Source organism: Solanum stenotomum, chromosome 11, assembly GCF_019186545.1.
Source record: "Solanum stenotomum isolate F172 chromosome 11, ASM1918654v1, whole genome shotgun sequence".
In the NCBI taxonomy this organism is placed as follows: domain Eukaryota; kingdom Viridiplantae; phylum Streptophyta; class Magnoliopsida; order Solanales; family Solanaceae; genus Solanum; species Solanum stenotomum.
The window spans coordinates 51,747,542-51,768,007 of NC_064292.1; the positions used below are offsets into that span (position 1 = coordinate 51,747,542).

General features: G+C 32.9%; 2 protein-coding genes across 2 annotated transcripts; both read left to right on the forward strand.

The window, feature by feature from the left end:
* The first annotated feature begins 1,991 nt into the window (after window positions 1-1,991).
* LOC125844324 (uncharacterized) lies at window positions 1,992-9,792 on the forward strand. The gene is made up of 14 exons (XM_049523614.1): window positions 1,992-2,653; window positions 3,391-3,477; window positions 4,171-4,274; window positions 4,387-4,437; window positions 5,016-5,187; window positions 5,308-5,625; window positions 6,124-6,327; window positions 6,415-6,921; window positions 7,101-7,310; window positions 7,527-7,715; window positions 7,860-8,032; window positions 8,483-8,635; window positions 8,750-8,831; window positions 8,944-9,792. Exons 1-14 carry the CDS (start codon window positions 2,147-2,149, stop codon window positions 9,331-9,333), a joined length of 3,147 nt encoding a protein of 1,048 aa, XP_049379571.1. The 5' UTR covers window positions 1,992-2,146; the 3' UTR covers window positions 9,334-9,792.
* A 1,015-nt stretch (window positions 9,793-10,807) lies between these two features.
* On the forward strand, window positions 10,808-16,045 carry LOC125845404 (uncharacterized). The gene is made up of 5 exons (XM_049524904.1): window positions 10,808-10,899; window positions 11,977-12,137; window positions 13,451-14,570; window positions 15,371-15,543; window positions 15,683-16,045. The coding sequence occupies exons 2-5, from the start codon at window positions 12,004-12,006 to the stop codon at window positions 15,792-15,794; spliced, it is 1,539 nt and encodes a 512-aa protein (XP_049380861.1). The 5' UTR covers window positions 10,808-10,899; window positions 11,977-12,003; the 3' UTR covers window positions 15,795-16,045.
* Window positions 16,046-20,466: the final 4,421 nt, after the last annotated feature.

Below are 20,466 nucleotides of genomic sequence, written 5' to 3' on the forward strand. Positions count from 1 at the left end.
GAATTTGATTTTCAATCCAATTGATGTTCGACATTCTAAATTGAGGTGACTCTCCTTTATCATTAGATTATAAGTTCATTACTCCAATCCTTTTCAGTTTAAAATCTAAAAAAAAAAAAGATTAATACACTCCAAATCCATTTGGTGAAAAAATAAAATTCAAATTCTAAATCCGTCGAAATTTGGACCACAAACCCTATTTCCAAATTATGATTTTCTGTAGTGAAATATTTTCTGTTTTTGTTTCAATAATTAATGGCATAAGTACGTTAGTTTCTATTAATATAAAAAAATAATGCTGACAAAAAGATAACTAAAAGCAATTTTGTAACAAACTTTTTGTACGGTTTCCCAAAAAGTATTAAATTTTTACTATGAATAACATATATAGATTTTTCAAATTATTAGAAACACAATTATCTATTTGTAATTATTAATTTTTCTCCCACTTTACTAATGTATTATATTATGTTAAGCGTGTCATATTTGATAGTACATATAAGTCTAAAAATAATTCAAATATTACATACTTTTTATCTTAAGTAAAGGTAAAAAATAATAATTTAACTACTACAAAGATAATTTAACTAAACTATCCTTATTTATTTGTGGATCTCAAGAAAAAAACACTTTTCTCATGTTTTAATTTTGGAAAAAAGGTTCGAGATATATCCGAATTTTGACCGAAATTGGAGTAACGATATCAAACTTTGGAAATGACCTTTTACCTCTACACTATTTAATAATATATTCTAAAAATATATGTGTGTCCACGTGGACATCATAAATATTTATTTATGTATAATAAAATATTTATATCGATTATTTAACTTTTTTAATAATAAAATAATTCTTCCATTATTTTCCTGCAGGCAAAGCACGTAGAGCCCACAGATCATCTCATCACGTTGATTATTCAAACACAATTTTTAAAAATAAAATTAGAAATATACAACAAGTAAATAAAGAAATATTACTAGTATTTTTGGTCTCTACTATTAATATATAATTCATTGCATTTACTAATTTGCCTTTTCTTTTATTATGACAATCACACTCTTATTTAGTTGATCTTTATAATCTAAATAAAAAAAAAGTGTCTTAATTGAAACACTCTCCAAATTGATGATAAGGTTTAAATAAAAATAGAAAGTAGAAAAATATAATAATAAGGACTTACGTAAGTTGGAGAAAAAAAACTATTTTAATTCTATCATCAGTTGAACGATATAAATCTTTGGTTCACCTATTATTATCTTCAATTAATTATAGTGTATATTTTTAATCTTTTACGTGAAAAATAAGTAAAACTTAAACTAGAAGTATATTACCCTCTAGTATTGAGTAATAATATATTTTTAATATAACATACTACTATGTAAATGATGAAAGTAGTTTTAATTTTTTTGTCATGTTTTTTTTAGTCCACTTAAAAAACGCCTATTCTTTTTTGTAACTCTTTAATTTCAATTTTCAACGTGACATATATAAAAATTCCAAAATTAAAAGGCATTTTGGTACATTTTATATATCTTTACATACAATTCAAAAGTCTTTTTAAATTTTCTTAATCTCCATACCAAGTCAAAAAACAACAAACAAAAAAGAGGGAGTAAAATTTTGTAACAAATATTTATAAAAATTAAAGAATAAAAAATACACCTGAAATATCTGATTTTTAAAAGTTTCCTACTTAAACTATTAGGTGTTCTGGATATTTCAAATTTTAAAAAATAACAACTTATAATTGAGGTGTATTTCGGTATAATTCAGGTAAAAGAACTCATGCATCTTATCGTTTAGGTATAAAACTCGAAAAAAAAAGATACTTCAGGTGTAAAAGGATTAAAAGCATACTTAAAAGTAATTAAAGTTCAAAATATGTACAATCAATAAGTTGGAGGAGTGAAATTAAAATTTTCAATAATTAAGGGATTAGAAACAGTGTTAATAATAATTGACAATCAACAGTGAGATTACAGAGAAAAACGAGTGTAGAAGCTGTGTAAAGCAAAACAATATAAACAGATTTCTACTACTGCTATTCCGCCATTTGCCATTTTCTTCCGATTCAGAAATCACACTCTTTTCAATGCCAAAAACGGAATTCAAACCACAAATTCACACAAATTCCGATTAGATTACAATGACAATGAGCCGTAGCTCCGGCGAAGACAACAAGGATAAGAATGATAACAATGCCATAAGCTCCGGCGGTGGATTTCACTCGATCCGTGACCGTTTTCGTTTCAAGAGAAATTCACAGAGACCGACGGAGACGGTAACGTTGCCGTCTTCTTCTTCTTCGCCGGATCGGCAGTGGAAAACTCCGGCACGATCTCATCATCACCATCACCATAACCGATCTTTTAGTAGGAAGCTGATTTTCTTCTGTTTCAGAGGGAAATGGTTATATTTGTGTATATTTATGGTTATTTTTGTTTTTGCGTTAGCGTCTATGGTGTTACAGAGTTCAATCATGTCGGTGTTTAGGCAAAATGAGAGAGCTCGTTGGAGGTGGTCTGTTAGGGATGATTTGAAGTTAGGGAGTTCATTGGTGTTTGTTCAACCACGGAGGTTTCAGCTTGGTAATGGTTTGGACTTGGTTAGGAATCAGCCTAGAATTGGTGTTCGGCCTCCTCGGATTGCGCTAGTAAGAATTCTATATGCCTGTGTTCATGTTTAAGTATGTGAATTGTAAATGTGTGGTTAATAGTAATATACAATCTCCATAGAACTTAGGAAGCTGTTAGAACGATCGTCATAAAAATGCAGAAGAAAGCAAGTTCAAATTTAATGAGTGAACGATTTTTCAGTAAAATTCTAAGTAAATATTTTGTAGATTTTTTTTTTTTTGGTTGAACCTGTAGGATCTAGATGCATGTAAGTGGAGTTTATTCTAGAGCGTTAGAGCTTGGGAGATGATTCAAACTGAAGAATTTCATATCATTGTGTGAATTGTGATAGTGGCAGGATAATGTTCTTACCAGTCTGAAACTATAATTTAGTGTTTGTCTGAATTTGGAGGATATGCCGTAACTTTTATTTGTTAATTAGTGAGAATAAAATACGAGCACAACATTTTGACATATTTAAGAATATATACAATCCCCTCTTGCTCATTATTCATGACCTGGGATCTTTACCTGGTTCCTGCAGTTTTTCAGTTTAGCAGATGTGAGTGATTTTATTTTACATGGATTATACCTTTCCAATTGCTTTTAAAATGCATAGAGAAAAGGCTGGTTCTGAGAGTCAAGTCTCCTTTTAATTTTGTTGTCTTCATAATATATTATATCTTCCCTGCTGCTATTTCTATATCAAAATGCACATTGCATTGGTCTCTTTAGCTTCCACTAATTTAACTGTGTTTCAATTTGACTGTGTAAGGTCTTAGGAAACATGAGGAAGGACCCACTGTCATTGATGCTATCTACTGTGGTGAAGAACTTACGGGGACTAGGCTATATGATTAAGGTAATTTTTGGTAACTTTAAGTTATAATATCTGCTTGCTGTATCCTATATATGTACTGTCTAAGACATAATAACTTTAAGCATCTGTGTTGCAACTTGCAATTATTCTACACTTCAGATTGTAATTCTGCTACACAAGATGGTTTTCAGCTATAGTGATTCTTTTCACCTGAAATTTCTATTTTAGATTCATAGATAACGAACTTCTTATTTGAGATTGAGTGAAAGTTTGGTTGCAAAGAGGTAAATTCGGGTTAAGAACTGGATCACTGTGGCCCATTGAGATTAATACACCTTAGGTTCTGGGAAATTGAAGGGGGTTCTTCTCTTGGAGCTGGGAGGGGACTGATCTGGCAGGTTGTGGAAACAAGTTTTTTTTTTGAACTATAATGTCATATGTTCTTCCTGTTTGCTCTGCAGTTTCTTATTTAAGTTATGGTTATTCTTATTTGTTATGATTCCTTTTCTTTTTTCCATCCATATCTTTTAAATGATAATTGCATCACACATCTGATTATAACATTTTAATTTGTCTATAAGTCGTTGGTTCTCTATCTGAACTTCGGATTAAAGTATGATGAGTGGAAAATATGGTACCATATCAAAGTTGTGACAGAAGGACTGCACCTTGTTTGATAGTGGTGTATAATCGGTATGTGCAATCTTATACCCTACTTAAAACTCTTTTTTGCAGATATATGCTGTGGAGGATGGCATTGCGAGATCCATATGGGAAGAAATAGGAGGGAAAGTATCAATTTTAACTGGTGATAGATATGATCTCATTGATTGGTCAATGTAAGCATGCTCTGCCATCTTGGATCCTCATGACAGTCCATTTCTGTAACTTTGCTATCGTTACTCTCAATTAGCTTGGTTTATATTAGTTTCTACATTTTCATTCATGCAGTTTTGACGGTGTTATTGCTGATTCACTTGAAGATAAAAATGCTATATTAAGGTATGACTAGCCTATTGGATGAAGCTTACTTTTCATTATTCTAGGAGATTTAGCATGAACGTCATGTTAGCATTATTTACCAATAACAAACTAAAATGTGTGTTGGTCTTCTATTTTGAAAATTTAAGCTATTTTAATGTGAAATGTACGGGCAATGAGTTTTTCTTTACAGTATCCTTGTCCTATATTCTGAATTTCTCTTGCAAGAGTTTTAAGCATTACTTGTGCATATGCTTGACTTTACAACATAAAAATATGCTTGAACCTAGTGTTGCAATAACATTTGAATGAAGAACAGAGCTGTAGGATATTATAATAATTCACTCCTACTGTCAAATTGACTTTATGTTATTATTAGATGATTCAACACTAGTATGCTCAATTTTTATTGTTACATTCTTGATGTACTCTAAATGATGCCTACAAAGTACCATAGCCATATCAGTCCTTCTTGACATGGGTATGTCGGCAATACAGGGAGACCATGTAACAAAGATGAATCTAGATCTCGTACTAATCCTTTGCATTTCTACATTTTGTTTGAGATATTATGGTTTGTGAGTTCTATATTTATGCAGCCTTATGCAGGAGCCTTTTTGCTCTGTCCCCCTTGTATGGATAATTCAACAAGATACTCTTGCAAGTCGCCTTCGTCTCTATGAAAACATGGGCTGGGAAAATCTTATTTCTCATTGGAGAGATTCTTTTCGTAGGGCTGATGTTATTGTATTTCCGGATTACTCTTTGCCGGTATATACAATATTCTTCTCTGTTTCTCGTTCTGATTTTATATTTTCAGAATTTTTTGGTTTATTTCAAGTCCTCATCAAGCTTATCATGTACTCAACCCTGGCATTTCTCCTGTTATAGATGCTATATAGTGGACTTGACACTGGAAACTTCTTTGTGATCCCCGGATCACCAAAAGACAATTGGGCTGCTGGCAGTTATAGTAGGAGACATTCAAAATCTCAATCAAGGGAGAAATATGGTTTTGGCAAAGATGATCTCTTGGTTTTAGTTTTTGGAAGTTCCATTCTCTACAATGAGCTGTCCTGGGATTATGCGTTGTCCATTCGTCATATAGAACCTTTGCTACTCAAATTTGCTGGAAGTGATGTTGAAGAGAGACTGAAGTTCGTTTTCATGTCAGGAAATTCCAGTGATGGGTATAATGATGCATTGCAGGTAGAATTCTTGAATGATGTAATAGTAATATAGATAATTCATAATTTCTGCTTCCTATTTTACTCCTTATTCTGTCCTTGTAATTGATGGCTTGTCTTTGCCTTCCTCTGCTTCGCTAGTGTTTCATCTCAATCTTAAAAGAAGTTTTGTTGTTTAAATTGGAAAAAGGATAAATCTTTTTTGATATATTTATGCATAACAACTGAAACTCATTTAGACAAGGAAGTTCTGAATCATTTTCTCTTGATTTTATACTTTAAAGGGCTTTGTTGTCTTAGTTACCTACCTAAACTTTTCACCCTTCTGTCATCCATCATGTGTTTTCCATTTTTTATTGTCTTCACTCCTTGCTAGTGCTTTACTGTGTTATTTGTTAGGTTGAGATGAACGTTCAAATGATATTGAATAATTCTTCACAGCATTTTGCAGCAGCAGTAACATGTGGTTTACTTACAATTATCTATGCAATAAAATTTAAAACTGCCTCAAAATTTGTAGGATATTGCTACTCGTCTAGGACTTCATGAGGGATCTCTTTCACACCATGATATGAAGGGTGATGTTAACGGTATTACACTGATTGCTGACATTGTCCTCTACTTCTCCCCCCAATATGAGCAAGAATTTCCTCCTATTCTGATACGAGCTATGTCGTTTGGAATACCAATTGTCGCGCCAGACTACCCTGTCATTAAGAAATATGTAAGTCGATCAAGTGTTGTGGCAACCTTTTTAACCTGAAAAGTAGAATACTAATTTGTATTTCCTGGAATAACTTTCTGTATTCAGGTTGTTGATGAAGTACATGGAATCATCTTCTCTCAACACAATTCAAATGAATTGGTGCAAGATTTCTCACTACTTATATCTGATGGAAAACTAACGAGATTTGCTCACACTATTGCATCTTCGGGGAGGCTGCTTTCCAAGAACATGTTTGCAGTGGAATGCATTACAGGGTATGCAAAGCTGCTGGAGAATGTCATAGCTTTTCCATCTGATGTCATACTTCCAGGAGACACCTCTCAGCTTAAGCAGGACTCATGGGAGTGGGGTTATTTCCAAAAGGATTTAGAGGATCCTACGGACATAGAAGATCTTCAAATGAAGGATGTGGATCCAATAAATTCCAGTGTTGTTTATGACCTTGAATTAGAGATGACAGGTTTTGTTCCATTGAATGTATCGAGAGATGATCCGGAGGCTATAAAGGAAGACTTTCCAAGTGATTTTGATTGGGACATCTTAAATGAAATGGAGCGTTCTGAGGAAGTAGATAGACTCGAGTCGGAGGAGGTATGTGAATAACTTTTACTGAAAAGTAGTCTTTCCCTGTCCAATCCAATCCCATAACCAAAACGCAAAAAGAACAAGAAGGAAAAAAGAAATAAAAAAGATCTTTACTAGTCCATGTTTCTATTTTCTTGAATTCCCTTTGATGCAAGATCTGTTGAGCACATTTTCTCTATATGTAGATTGAGGAAAGAATGGAAAAGGACATTGGTAAGTGGGATGATATATATCGTAATGCTCGAAAAGCTGAAAAGCTTCGGTTTGAAACTAATGAAAGAGATGAAGGAGAGCTGGAAAGGACTGGGCAACCAATATGCATTTATGAGGTTTATGATGGAACTGGAGCTTGGTCATTTCTGCATCATGGCTCTTTGTACCGTGGATTGAGCCTAGTGAGTTCCTTTTACTTATTCCATATGTTTCAGTTTCATATGGTTTCCTCTCGTTTTTTGGCATCTCTTTGTACAGAAATGAAGTTTTTAAAATACAATGCTATATGCTATACATATTTTCTAATGCAGATTAAGTACATTCTCTTAAATTTTATTTACTTCATTATGTTACATCTCTCGTTTCTTTGGCTCTAACTATGGCATTTTCCCTTATAGTCAACTAAAGCACGAAGATTGAGATCAGATGATGTTGATGCAGTTGGCCGTCTTACCCTCTTGAATGAGACCTACTACCGGGATATCCTCTGTGAGATGGGTGGCATGTTTTCAATTGCAAACCATTTAGATAATATTCATAGACGACCCTGGATTGGATTCCAGTCATGGCGAGCTACTGGAAGAAAAGTATGTTATTAGTTCCTGATGAATCTTGACGTGTGAATTAGTTCTTCTTGTAATTGTTAAACTTGACATTGGCATATTCACACATTATCTTCTATGTACTCTTTTCTTGTTAACAAGTTTCATATAGGATTCTGTACTTATCAGGTTTCCTTATCTAAAAATGCTGAGCTGGCCCTAGAAGAAACAATACAGGCAAAGGTTAAAGGTGATGTAATATACTATTGGGCACATTTGGATGTGGATGGTGGATTTACAGGAAGCAATGATGCCCTTACCTTCTGGTCAATGTGCGATATATTGAATGGAGGCAACTGTAGGTAAATATTACATTGCGTACAGTGGGATTTGAACATAGATTTATTTCAAAATTATGCATTCCTGCCAACATTTTTTCCTTTCCATTTTGGTGGACAGGTTTCTTGTATTTGAACAGTCTAGATCTCTGTTGTAGAAATTTGGATGAATAACATTACTTAGGTTTAACTTATATTGAAAAAAATAATAATAAATTCCAAATTCAAGTTGATTCTATTTCAACTATTCATGTTCTGAAGTCCAAGAAGCTGAAAATGGAGATTTCAGAAATTTGTGTCCTAGAATGTACAATATTAAAAGAAGAGAGCTAAAAAACTGGAAATTTTTCCCTACTCTTCTTAATTAATATCCTCACCTTATGTGCAGAGGGGCGAGTGTAGTTTTGCTGTTAAATGGAGATTGTCCTTTATAAGTTCCTCTCGGCTGGCTCTCATTCTTTAACATTCTTGCAGAAATGCTTTCCAAGACGCATTTCGTATAATGTATGGCCTACCGTCACATATAGAAGCTCTCCCACCCATGCCTGAAGATGGTGGGAAATGGTCAGCCCTACATAGCTGGGTTATGCCAACCTCTTCTTTTCTAGAGTTTGTTATGTTTTCCAGGTAATCTAGGGCAACAAACATACTTATGTGTGGTGTTGTATTACTTGCATAAATTTGGATATTGTAGTTTGAAATATGAATTGTTTATTTGAACCAACATTATTTGAATTTCAGAATATTTGTTGATGCTCTGGATGGTTTGCACGTGAATTCAAGCAATAGGACACATTGTATACTGGCAAATTCAACCATGGAGGTTAGCCTATAGACATAAATTGCATTAGTACTAGTTTACATTTGGTACAAACTTCAAAGTAATGCAGGCTAGAAGGATAAGTTCTTATGTTTTGATTGTTTGTGACCACCAGAAGCAGCACTGTTACTGTCGGGTTTTGGAACTGTTGGTAAATGTCTGGGCCTATCACAGTGCACGGCAGATGGTTTACATTAATCCTCACTCAGGTGCGGTGGAAGAGCAGCACTCAGTTGAGCAGCGAAAAGGATATATGTGGGCAAAGTACTTCAACATGACATTGTTGAAGAGTATGGATGAAGACTTGGCAGAAGCTGCTGATGACAATTACCATCCATATGAAACATGGTTGTGGCCATTAACGGGAGAGATATATTGGCAAGGGATATATGAAAGGGAGAGAGAAGAGAGATACAGGCAAAAAATGGACAAGAAGAGAAAGACGAGAGAGAAACTACAGGACAGAATGAAACACGGATATAAACAAAAGTCACTTGGAGGATAACACATATTGGCTAGGCCTATAAGAGATTTTTGACACCATTTGTAAACACCACTTGGCTCCTAACACAGCAACCAAGCTCATTTTTGCTCTGGGCTAATGGATGCAAGAGAACGACACCAAACAACAAACGAGTGGTTTAATTCTTTCTAACTGCATCAACATACGGAAACTGAGATACTAGACTGACCTAACTACATATATTCATATGGAGAGAGAGTGCATTACTCTTTGGCAAGAGTAAGTAAGTTATCTGTGGCTCACCAGCATTTTTGAAAGCTTTTATAATGGACAATCTTATGCGGGGCTCGTTACAATTCTCTGGTTCTAAGAGGCACATTCTCTAGTGGAGATTCCGTTACTGCAGTATTTGAAATGAGCTTGAGCCTCTGCTGAATATTGTATTCTTTCGACTGTGTATATACATTTTAATACAATAGAGCAAATGCAAAATTAGTTTTACTCTGCTGGAGCAGGAAGGGTAGAGGTTTCAACTTTGACTGTCAAAAATCTCAACCATGAACCTAGGCGGATCTATGAGTACTTGGCACTATAGAGTTGACTATAACGATCTATATGACTGAAGAAAATTTTAGAATGTATACATATAATAAATGGACTCTAGAACATGGATTCGCCTCTCATTAGGTATCACGACTTGATATATTTCTTAGTTATACCACTTGGTTTATTGCTGTTGATTTTGATGATAAATGTTATCTAGTTCAAGATATAAAGACGTGTAGGCATTCTACTAAAAATTAATTAACATGTATTTATTGTTAATTTCTTAAATTTGATAAATCAAAGCCCATTTAATCACTCTAAAAATTGATCAATTGACCTCTAACTCAACTTAAAATACTCAAAAGAACAGAAAAAACATGTAAACTTAAGTGCCAGGATGGATAATGATCAATATTCAATTCTCGTTTAAGCTCATACCTATCATCAACCCAGTAAATAAAATATATTTAAAACATATTGTAATAACAATAATATTAATAGTAATATTCGCTTCGTCCATCTTTACTTATCCATATTTGACTTGATACATCCTTTAAGATACAATAAATAAAAGGATAATATTACTACATTACTCGTATTTATTATAAGTCATCTAAATATTGGTAAAAGTTACAATATTTAGCAACAAGGGTAAAATCGATATAATATAGTAAATTATCTCTTGATTTTCAAAACTACAACAACATATCCAATGTAATCCACACAATGAGGTCTGGAAAGGATAATGTGTACACAAACCTTAGACCCCGACTCAAGACAATTTTGAATATAATGGACAAGTAAAAATAAATCGATAAAGTATTTTATACTTGTCTAAAACCTATCCTCCTCAACTAATAGTTTTTTTACTTTATTTTCTTTAAAAAAAAGCCCAAAAAATAAAAATAAATTCAAATAAAAATAATAATGAGCCTGCTCGCCCTGTATGTGGACCAATAGAAAATGGCGTCTCACTCCTCAGTGTTCACTGTGTAGGGTTTATCACTCTCAAAAGCCCTCATTTTTTTTACTCTCTATTTTCCAGAAACACCCATTACACAGGTATACACAATCTATAATCTCCATATTTTATTTTTTCTTTTACATCTGAAAATTGTTTAGCTATAATTGGAATTCGTTTGCTTATGGAATTGTGGTAATGGGTTTTTTTTTTTTTTTTGCTCAATTTTGATTAGTTTTTCCATATCAGAATTCCGAAGATAGAAGAGTAGGAAAAGAGAAAGCTTTTTTGGTGGGGGTTTAGCTTAATGATTGTATGATAATCTTGGTTGTTTAAGTAATTTGTTTTTTCATTTCCAATTAAAAATTGTTGAGTTTAACTGTTCTTGTTGATATTATTTTTTAAATTGTTGGAAATGAAAAAAAAAAAAACTGGATTTACAGATGGAACAAAAGTATGAACTTATTCTGAAGGGTTCTTTATGTTTGAACTGTTTATATGCTATGGTACATGGATTAGTGTGTGCATATCCCCGAATTTTAGCGAGTTTTTAGATATTTTTGAAGGACCCTTGACAACACGTTCGGATTGCATCAACACAAGTGAAAATTCCTGGGAATATTGATTCTTCATGTTGCATTGTGGTGAAATGCGCTCTTCGTTCATTTTTACTTGTTCAATATTGACTTGACTCACCCATTAAGGAGCAATAAATAGAATAATAGTTTTACTATATCACTTGTTGAATATAATAAATTCAATGTTTTGAGAAATGACTATAGTTAATAATAAGGGTAAAGTAGGAACTAAGTTTGAACAAGTAAAAGTAGACATCTATTTTAGTATAGTGGACAAGTAGGAGTTGGTTGAGGGAGTATATTGTTCATCATTTTGTGTCCGTTTTAATCATTTGTCAATTCACTTAGAATTTTTGCTTGGATTGAAAGAGATTGCTTCATTACCATTTCAATATTGAAGATTAACCATGCCCCTATCAACTTGTTTGACAGGGGTAAATCAAGACAAATGAGAAATTCAACTATATGGCCTTTGTGTGTAATAATATGATGGAATTAGTTTTTCTTCTTTTCATTTTATTTCCATCGTTTGTAAATTCAGCAGTGGAATTTCAATATTTGATCTTGAAGCTTAACATTTTCTGTTGTTCAGCATTTCAGCTTTACATGAGTAGCTGAAAACTAAACATGCACACAATTAAGGGTGGTTGGGTCGGGCAAACATTTGCCCTTGCTACTTGCAATGACTCTGGTGGCCGGAAGACTAGGATTAGGCGTTCGAAAGAAGAGAGGAAATCTATGGTTGAAACTTTTATAAAGAAGTAAGTGACTTTTTCATTTCTTCCTTGAACCGAGCTTTTATGATAATTTCTGCCAAGTCTGTTTGATTTGGACTGATCTGTTTAGGTTTAGAACATTATGTGTGTTACTTTGTATCATGACATCATCAATTTTAGTAGTATTGACTATTGAACCTAATCTTCTTTTAAATTCTTATGATGCTTCGGTCTAGCTAACGGATCAGCTATATCTGTGTATGAAATTTGCCAAATTCTAAGAGCAGGTTCTTGAAATGATATTTCTATAGGCTATTATGTAAATATTTGATTTTTTTTTCCATCTGCCCTAGTTTTGGTGGACAGAGTTACTTGGTATGTGTTGCTGGTGGGAGGTGACAGGTATCCAGTGGGATTAGTTGAGGTACGCGCAAGCTGCCTGGGACACCATGGTTATCAAAAGAAATTTGTAGTTAAAGATTAGCAAATTAGGCATGCACAGTATTCCTGTATGGGTAAATACTCAAATACTGCATAAACTAAAACCGACAGAATAAAACAATCTGAAATGAAAAATGAAGTTAAAAAGGTGGGAGGAAAAAGAGGATTTTAGGGGTGGGGGTGGTCAGTGCAGTAGCAAATAGGGGTCGATGAGAGAGCTGGAGGGAAAAAATGGGCAAATGAGTAGAATAACCTCTTTACCCATTTCCCGGTGAAGAAGAATGAGAATATCAAGGGGGTGGATGGGGAGGTGGAGGTGTAGAAAAATACACGAGTAAAATTTCCCTTGTAACTCATGTCCCCTGTGACTCGTGAGATACATGAATCCTGCAAAGAGGAGATCATTATCCTCCAACAATCCTAAGCACATGAAAAAACTTACAATTATTGGATTGTTTATTAACCAGTTTCATAAACGGAAACCTCTTATTGAGTTAGTGTTCCTCTTTTCCTTCATCTAGTGTGTATAAATCTTCAGATGCGAATGCATAATCATACTCTGTTGGGACAGATATCCGCAGGTTTTATCTGCTGCCACTGCATATTCTGATCAGTGATGAGCACAAAGAAGAAAGGTAGAGAGTTTGTGAGTAAATAAGCTAGGTCCACGGTAAAGACATTAAATGTGACTATAGTTTCAATGTTTATGATCATTGTCTCATAGGTTGCTATGTAGGTCATCTCTACCTATGTGAACATCTTCAAAAGGTGCTAAGAAGTTTATTTCGATGATCTTAAAATTTTCAAAGAAAAAAGAAGTAAAAATTTCAATCTTCTTTGGAGCACTATATCTTTACTTACCAGCAGTTAGATCGACAGAATGACATCTTATTTGCTCTTGGCTTTAATGGTTGCAGATATCAGAAGTCAAATGATGGGAATTTCCCATCACTTAATTTGACGCACAAGGAAGTTGGTGGCTCTTTCTACACAGTACGAGAACTAGTTCGCGAGATAATTCAGGAAAATAGAGTTCTAGGTCCAGCTAAGTTATCTCCTGAAGAGCAGAACAATATCATTTTTGCAGAAGAATATCCACTAGGATCCATATCAACTGAACCGCAAAGTTTATCTTTGTCTGGTGAGACCCATGTTATGTCAAGTTATGCGCCCAACCATTACATGGGTAAATGTGAAGAAGCAGATTTTGGCATGAATAGACAGCTTGATATAGATGAGGTGATGGTTGCAGATGATGGACTACAAACTAGCACAAGTGACGTTTCTGAGAGGATTGAACAGTCTGATGAATCATTCATAATTGATTCTGAATCTGATCATCAAAAAAACAAGGATGACGTTTTGCATTTTAGTGGGATTAATGGAGTTGACCATGAGATGCTCAATGAACAAATGACTGGTGACTCTGAGACAACCGAAGAAAATGAAATCTCTGGTAAATCTGACTTAGTCAACACCCTCTCTTTCAAGCATCAAAATACCAGTGCACAAGTTTTAGATTCTACTGAGATAATCTCTGAAAGTGTGAATGTGAGTCTCCTCTCTGGGGTTGATGCTAGTCTTCCTACAGTTAAAAACGATGAAACATACGGAGAACCAATATTTACAAAGTCGGTGGTAGGAGAGAATCTAGATGTTGAAGGTGGATTGAATGAACTAGAAGCATCAAAAGCTGGAATGCCTCTTAAAACGTCAGAATTACTGGTGGAGAAGTTTCCCCTGCGACCCATTTCTAAGAAAATAGATGATTTGGATTCAGGATTAAATGAAACAACTAGTGAAGAAACAGAACATGAACACGACAGGATAGCCTCTTTGGAAAAAGCTGCAGAACCTGTAAATGAGCCAGTTGATGTGATGATAGCTGATCCAACAACAGAGAAGTCGAGTAAATTGTTGAACGAGAAAACAGAGGCGAAAGCTGGAGAGGCATCATTGGAAATTTTAAGTTCCTCAGAAGAAAGAGTGGCCATTGCCACTAATGTAGGAGTTAAGGCCGCATCAACTGTAAGTGAGGTAAGCTTTTTAAGCAGTAAACTTTAGCAATTTTTTTCACATAGGTTGAGGTCTCAAGTTCCTTGTTTTTTCTTTCATATTTATCAATTAATCTTTTGATTGAAGGTTTATCACCTCTGGTGCTTGTCTTAAATTTTAATGCACTTATTATTGGATTGGGGTGTACAGATGACAAATGTACGGGAAATATAGTCTAGTCAATCACAGTCTGGAGTTTGCGAATTTATCTCATTTGACATGCGCTAGTGCTGAGGGATGTGATTATTTTTGTCAACATTTCTTGGGCATCTAGCACTGTCAATACTGTTGTTAAGAAGGTTTAGAAGGTTAAGATGCTCCAACTTTTATGGTTACTTCGACTTTGATAAAGAAATTCCATTCAGTGACGGAACAAATTTTCTAGAAGCAAGCTAGTTCTTGAACACATCTATACACAACTCAGCTTACTTTCATGAACATATGAATGTCTGTCTTTTTTCGATATTTGTATAGAATTTACAGCGTTGGCATAACCTCCTACATAGCATTAGACTTTTTCTTTTATGCCATGATTGCAAATTTGCAATGGTAGAGGTTCATATATTTAGGTTATTGTATTTTGTATCTGCAGCTAACTTTAGCTAACAAGCATAATTTGTTGTTGCAACTAAAAAAGGTCCGATTAATGTAAATGCAAATGGGTTGTTACTCCTCGTCTACATCTGGGCTCTGCCCGCCTTTTGACTATTTAGTACAAACGTTCAATTTCTCTCCATTTATGATGTTAACATGCTATATTCAAAATGCTAAAACTTTTGCAGACAGTTAATGCTTATAGCCCTATGCCTAATGAGACTGTTGGTAGCAGTAGCGCCAGCGGTACTTCTAAGAAACCAGCTGCGGATGAGTTGGTTGAAGATAAAGGCAAAGCCAGCATTCAACATGGTAGCAGCCATCAGAAAGGAGTCAATCCTCCACTAGACAGAATTCATCTGTGAGTAACTGATAACTTCTCTTCGATGAAGTTAAATACACTTCCTCGTCTCTTTTTTCCCTAGTTCGAGTATCAACAAGTTCATCATTCCTGCAACACGAATCCCACTAATTTATTTTTTGATTGCTAATTTCTCCAGTGAAACATGGAAAGGCACTTCAACAAAATCCGGTGAACGTGAAACAAATCCATTCCTTGCTTTATTGAAGGCATGTGTCACAGCTTTAGTGAAATTTTGGACTGAAGAATAGCTTCTTTGCTTTTCCTTTGACTGCTTTGAATCTGGCTATAGATCCAGCTGCTGCTACAGTGATATTTTCGGTACATGGGGGAACATTTTTCTCGAATTATATCATTTCGAAGCTGCAATGGAAGTTACATCCTCTACCACTGGGGGATCTCTCAAACCAAAATCTCAACGTTTTCGGTGATATCTTAGTTGTATGATAGAACTTGTGCTAGTTGTGGTTTAGTAAGTATTTTTTAGATGGATTTATCACATGAATAAATGAACGAACATGTCACTTGTGAATTCCAGATGTTATAATAGATTAAATCCATGATTGCTCTATTCTTTTCTCACAAGGCAAAAACTGTCTTTATTTACTTGAATATATGAGAGGTTTCATTGTTCAATGAGCTTGTTGGAATGTTTGTGTTGTATTGTTACTTTTTTACACACTCTTGCCTTTTGAATTAACGGAACGATTTGGTCGATGATAATTTATATAGTTGGTTTCAACTTGCTTGGGATAAGACATAAGAATGCTTTGTAACTATAGCGAAATTGTCAGTTACACACCTAAATTATACAACAGTTCTATTATCATTTTGAACTCAATTTTTTCGTAATATTTATACCCCTAAACTATGTGAGGAGCTTATTGTAATTTGGACATGATAACACAATTCAACTTTATGAGTGAAATTATGATAAATAAACACTTATTTGAAATAATTTGTAAATTTCAAAAATTTTGACCCAAAAATCTAGCGCCAAATGGCTAAAAATAAAGGGCCATTTGATTTTGTTTTTTCCCATTCTTGTGGGGGTGCTAAGACAAATTATATGTCTTTTGCTGTTAACATGGGTTCACTATTGTTTACTTTTGTCCACTTTGAAAAGCCAACTTTTTATTATTTTAACAAATTAATTTTTTTTGTGTAAAATGAGTTCCAATTATTTTACAAGACTATGATTTTGATTGATTAAGACACAAAATGATCATTTATAGTAAGCTCTGAATTCTCTATAACAATACTTTTATCATAACAATCAAGTTTTAGATCAATTTTTTTTTATGTTCAATGTTCTCGTTACGTGGCTCGAGTACGATTCGTATGCCTATTTTTCTTTTCTATCATTACGAATCAATTAATTCAATGTAGGCATCGGTTTTTCCTTTGTCTTTCTCCCTATTTTTGCCCTATCACTGGTGATTACTTCTGATCTCAAGCACCTCTTTTTCATTCATAGAGAGACCCAATCGAATATATGTTCTCTATAACAATATTTCATTATAAAAGCTATTTAAAAAAAGAAGATAAATAACACCATTATAGAGAGGTTTGAATTAATTTTACTAGATTAAACTAAAATTTTCATAATATTGGTAATGAATATTTACGTACACTAAATTCTCTCAAAATTGTTGGGAGAAATAATCTCCACATAAAACTTAGCATTATTAACTAAAAATGGTGTAAGTTATATTGATTTTTTAGATATTATTTTATGTTGGATAATTAAAGGAGAGTTAAAAATATAAATTCTAGTAATACAAGAAACAATTCCAACACAATAATTTTTTTGTATTATTAATTTTTGCATAACTTGTCGTTTTTTGGACCAAATGGCCCCTAGCTATTTGAATATCTACTATATGATGATTTATTTGTACAACCAACAACTCATTATTAAGAACGTAATGATTAATGTAACTTGAAAATGAAGAAAAACTTTTTCATTATAGCAAAATATAACCCATGCCAAATAAAATAAATATAGCTATAGCCACTATGTCTTTTTTGGTGAATCATAACAATGTCCCACATGTTAAATGCTTCCTAAATTAATGTAATTATTGGGGAAGTATAGCAAATATATAAAACCATAAAAATGAAATGGTCACAAAATACTAATATAGATTGTGGTACAGTGGTGAGATTACTTCACTTTTAATCATAGGTCTCGAGTTTGAATCTTGAATATAGAGAAAATTCTGTTAGGAGTGTCACCCCTAAGTAGACCCTGCAAACATTGAAATAGAGAAACTCCTATATAGAGGTAACAAACACTTCTTATCTCTATTTAACATGTCTTTACATAGAGACGAGTATGAATTAATTAGGTCAATGAATATCATATATATATCATTAGAAAAAGTCAAATGTTGATTGACTACTAATCAAGATTATGTTTTAAAAGAAAAGGACAAAATATTGTAAAGAAAAGATAATTATAAGTGTGAGATTCTTAAGCAAACTTTGATAACAAGGAATAATTAAAGTGGTATCTAAACAAGATTTATTAACATTAGATTTTGCTGTTTTCTTGTTACCTAGAACTTTATAATTTACTTTACCAAGAAAAAAAGATGCAACACCATCATTGGAACATAGTTAAGACATAGTAATAAAAATAAAATATAGTACTAATATATTTTCTCCATCGTAAAATAAGTGTCATTTAAACAAAAACAGGGACAACAATTAGTAATTGTTTTCAATTACGTTTTTATATTAAAGAACTATTTCCTCCGTTCATTTTTACTTGCCTAATATTTAAAAAAAAAGAAAAAAGAGAGACACAAGAAAATGAATATTAATTGTTTTTCAAGAGTATTAAGAGTGGAACCCCACAACAGTACTGTGTTGGCTGTATTTAACTCCATATACACCTTTTTGTTTCAATCAACTAACTATTTAGGCCAACTATTTATGTTTTTGTTAGGATATATTATTATTGTACAGTTTGTACTCAACTCATCTATTTTTAATTGTTCATTATTTTTTTTAAAAATATATTTTTATTAATTAATTTAAAAATTAAGATATAACTTATAATGTTATACCCATTTTATTTTTACTATAAAATACTATTCATTTTTTAATATTTAAATGACTTGTAATATATAATTGGGAGCGATATAGTAAAATTATAAAGTTTTTATTGTTTCTTAATAGATGTTGTAGTTATCAAACGGCCCTTTTTGTACCAACATACATCCAATGGCATAAAGTGATGTGTCAATATGAATATGAAACTCCTTATTTTAATTCGATAACCGAAGGATTGAGACTGACAATAGACATTCATCTGCGTGCTTAAAGTTTATTTATCATGTTGTGATTCCCAAGTCTTATACCTTTCTTCTATAATGATTTTGTTCTAAAATTTTGTGCTTCTAAAATTATTATTTATATGCATCTGTAATAACTTATGTGTTGATTCGTCAAGTTAAACATCTAAGAGAAGTACTATTATTGTTCGTGACATTGCTTATAGAAACTTATTCTTAATCAAATGTCTCGAGGTTGAGTTCTAAGCATGAAAAACAATCTTAATAAAAATCGTTTATCCCCGCTCCTTTTTAATGTATATTACATTACGGTAATTAATTCAAATCAAAATATCAAAATTTTAACGCGGATATCGGACATGAGAAATTTTGGAAAAAAAAGAGTAGGAGAGGAAGAATATGCTTGAAGGAAAAACATTACACATGGAATGATTCATTAGGTAGGAAGGATGTGGTGGGTATATATATTATTTGGTAAATTAAAACCAACAACCAAAAAAAAAACTTAATTCTTGAATTTTATTATATAGTAATTTATAATATAAAAACAAATAGACAGAAAGATCTGTTAGGTACGACGTCTTATTGAAGGCTCCATCAAAAGAGTACCCTATGCCCGTTATGAGTGTGACTCTCTATATATACAACAAGATACAACCTAAGTTATTCGAGTTTAGTTATGTCAGAATTTTTATTAAGAAAATCTAAAATATAAGAAAAAAAAAGAAATGAATAAGCTAAGATAATTTTACATTATATATATATATATAAATTCATATTGTATATGCAATAATATAATTTTTCGATAAAAGGAATTCAGATGAATTACTTTGCCCTAAATCCGTCCATGCCTCTTGATGCATGTAGCGGGAGTGCATACGGTGTGTTCGGTGCGAACGGTATGAAGGAAGATGTTTTTCATGAAAAATATTTTTCTTGAAAAATGATTTTCAGAGAAATAATTAAATAGCTAGATTTTTACTTATTTTCTTGTGTTCGATACATAAGCAAGTGATATATTATCCTTAAAATATCTGCATATATATAGTCTAGACAAATACTGAGAGGTGGAGGTGGATGTAGAGTGATGGAGACGGAGGGCTAAGGAGTAAGGCGTAGAGATGAAGATGAAGTGTATTAGACGATACTAAACATGGTACAACTAATATGAAATATCATTCGCGAGACTTGTTTTCTTTACTTTAACTAACATAATCATTTTTCTCATTTTTTTCTAGTAAAAAATATTGTTATATTTTTACCAATCAAATAAAAAAAAATTGAAGTAACCTATAAATATTAAACGTAACAATCTAATTACTAAGAAAAAAATAATCTTTATAATCGGCTAAAATACCTTGTTAGTTATTTATTTTTTCTTTTCAGCGCATATAACGTGATACAATTGCTTCTTTTATTTTTAAAAAGTAGATCATTAAAAATAAGGAAAGTATTTTTTATAGTTACAATAGATAAAACAAATTTAGTAAATATCATTTTATATTGATTGTCTCTTTTCGATCATCCAACACACTTCATCTTCAGTTCTTCACCTTGCCTCTCAATTCTCATAGCCTTCCGTCTCCACGACCAGGGGTGGAGCCAGCCTTTGTTAGGGGGT

Bases quoted from the DNA above. Each gene is read 5' to 3' on its own strand.
- LOC125844324 (XM_049523614.1), top strand. From the start codon at position 2,147: ATGACAATGAGCCGTAGCTCCGGCGAAGACAACAAGGATAAGAATGAT. The intron at 4,438-5,015 runs GTATGACTAGCC...ATATTTATGCAG, and splicing joins GATAAAAATGCTATATTAAG to CCTTATGCAGGAGCCTTTTT. The intron at 6,328-6,414 runs GTAAGTCGATCA...TTCTGTATTCAG, and splicing joins ACCCTGTCATTAAGAAATAT to GTTGTTGATGAAGTACATGG.
- LOC125845404 (XM_049524904.1), top strand. From the start codon at position 12,004: ATGCACACAATTAAGGGTGGTTGGGTCGGGCAAACATTTGCCCTTGCT. The intron at 12,138-13,450 runs GTAAGTGACTTT...TAATGGTTGCAG, and splicing joins GTTGAAACTTTTATAAAGAA to ATATCAGAAGTCAAATGATG. The intron at 14,571-15,370 runs GTAAGCTTTTTA...AAACTTTTGCAG, and splicing joins CCGCATCAACTGTAAGTGAG to ACAGTTAATGCTTATAGCCC.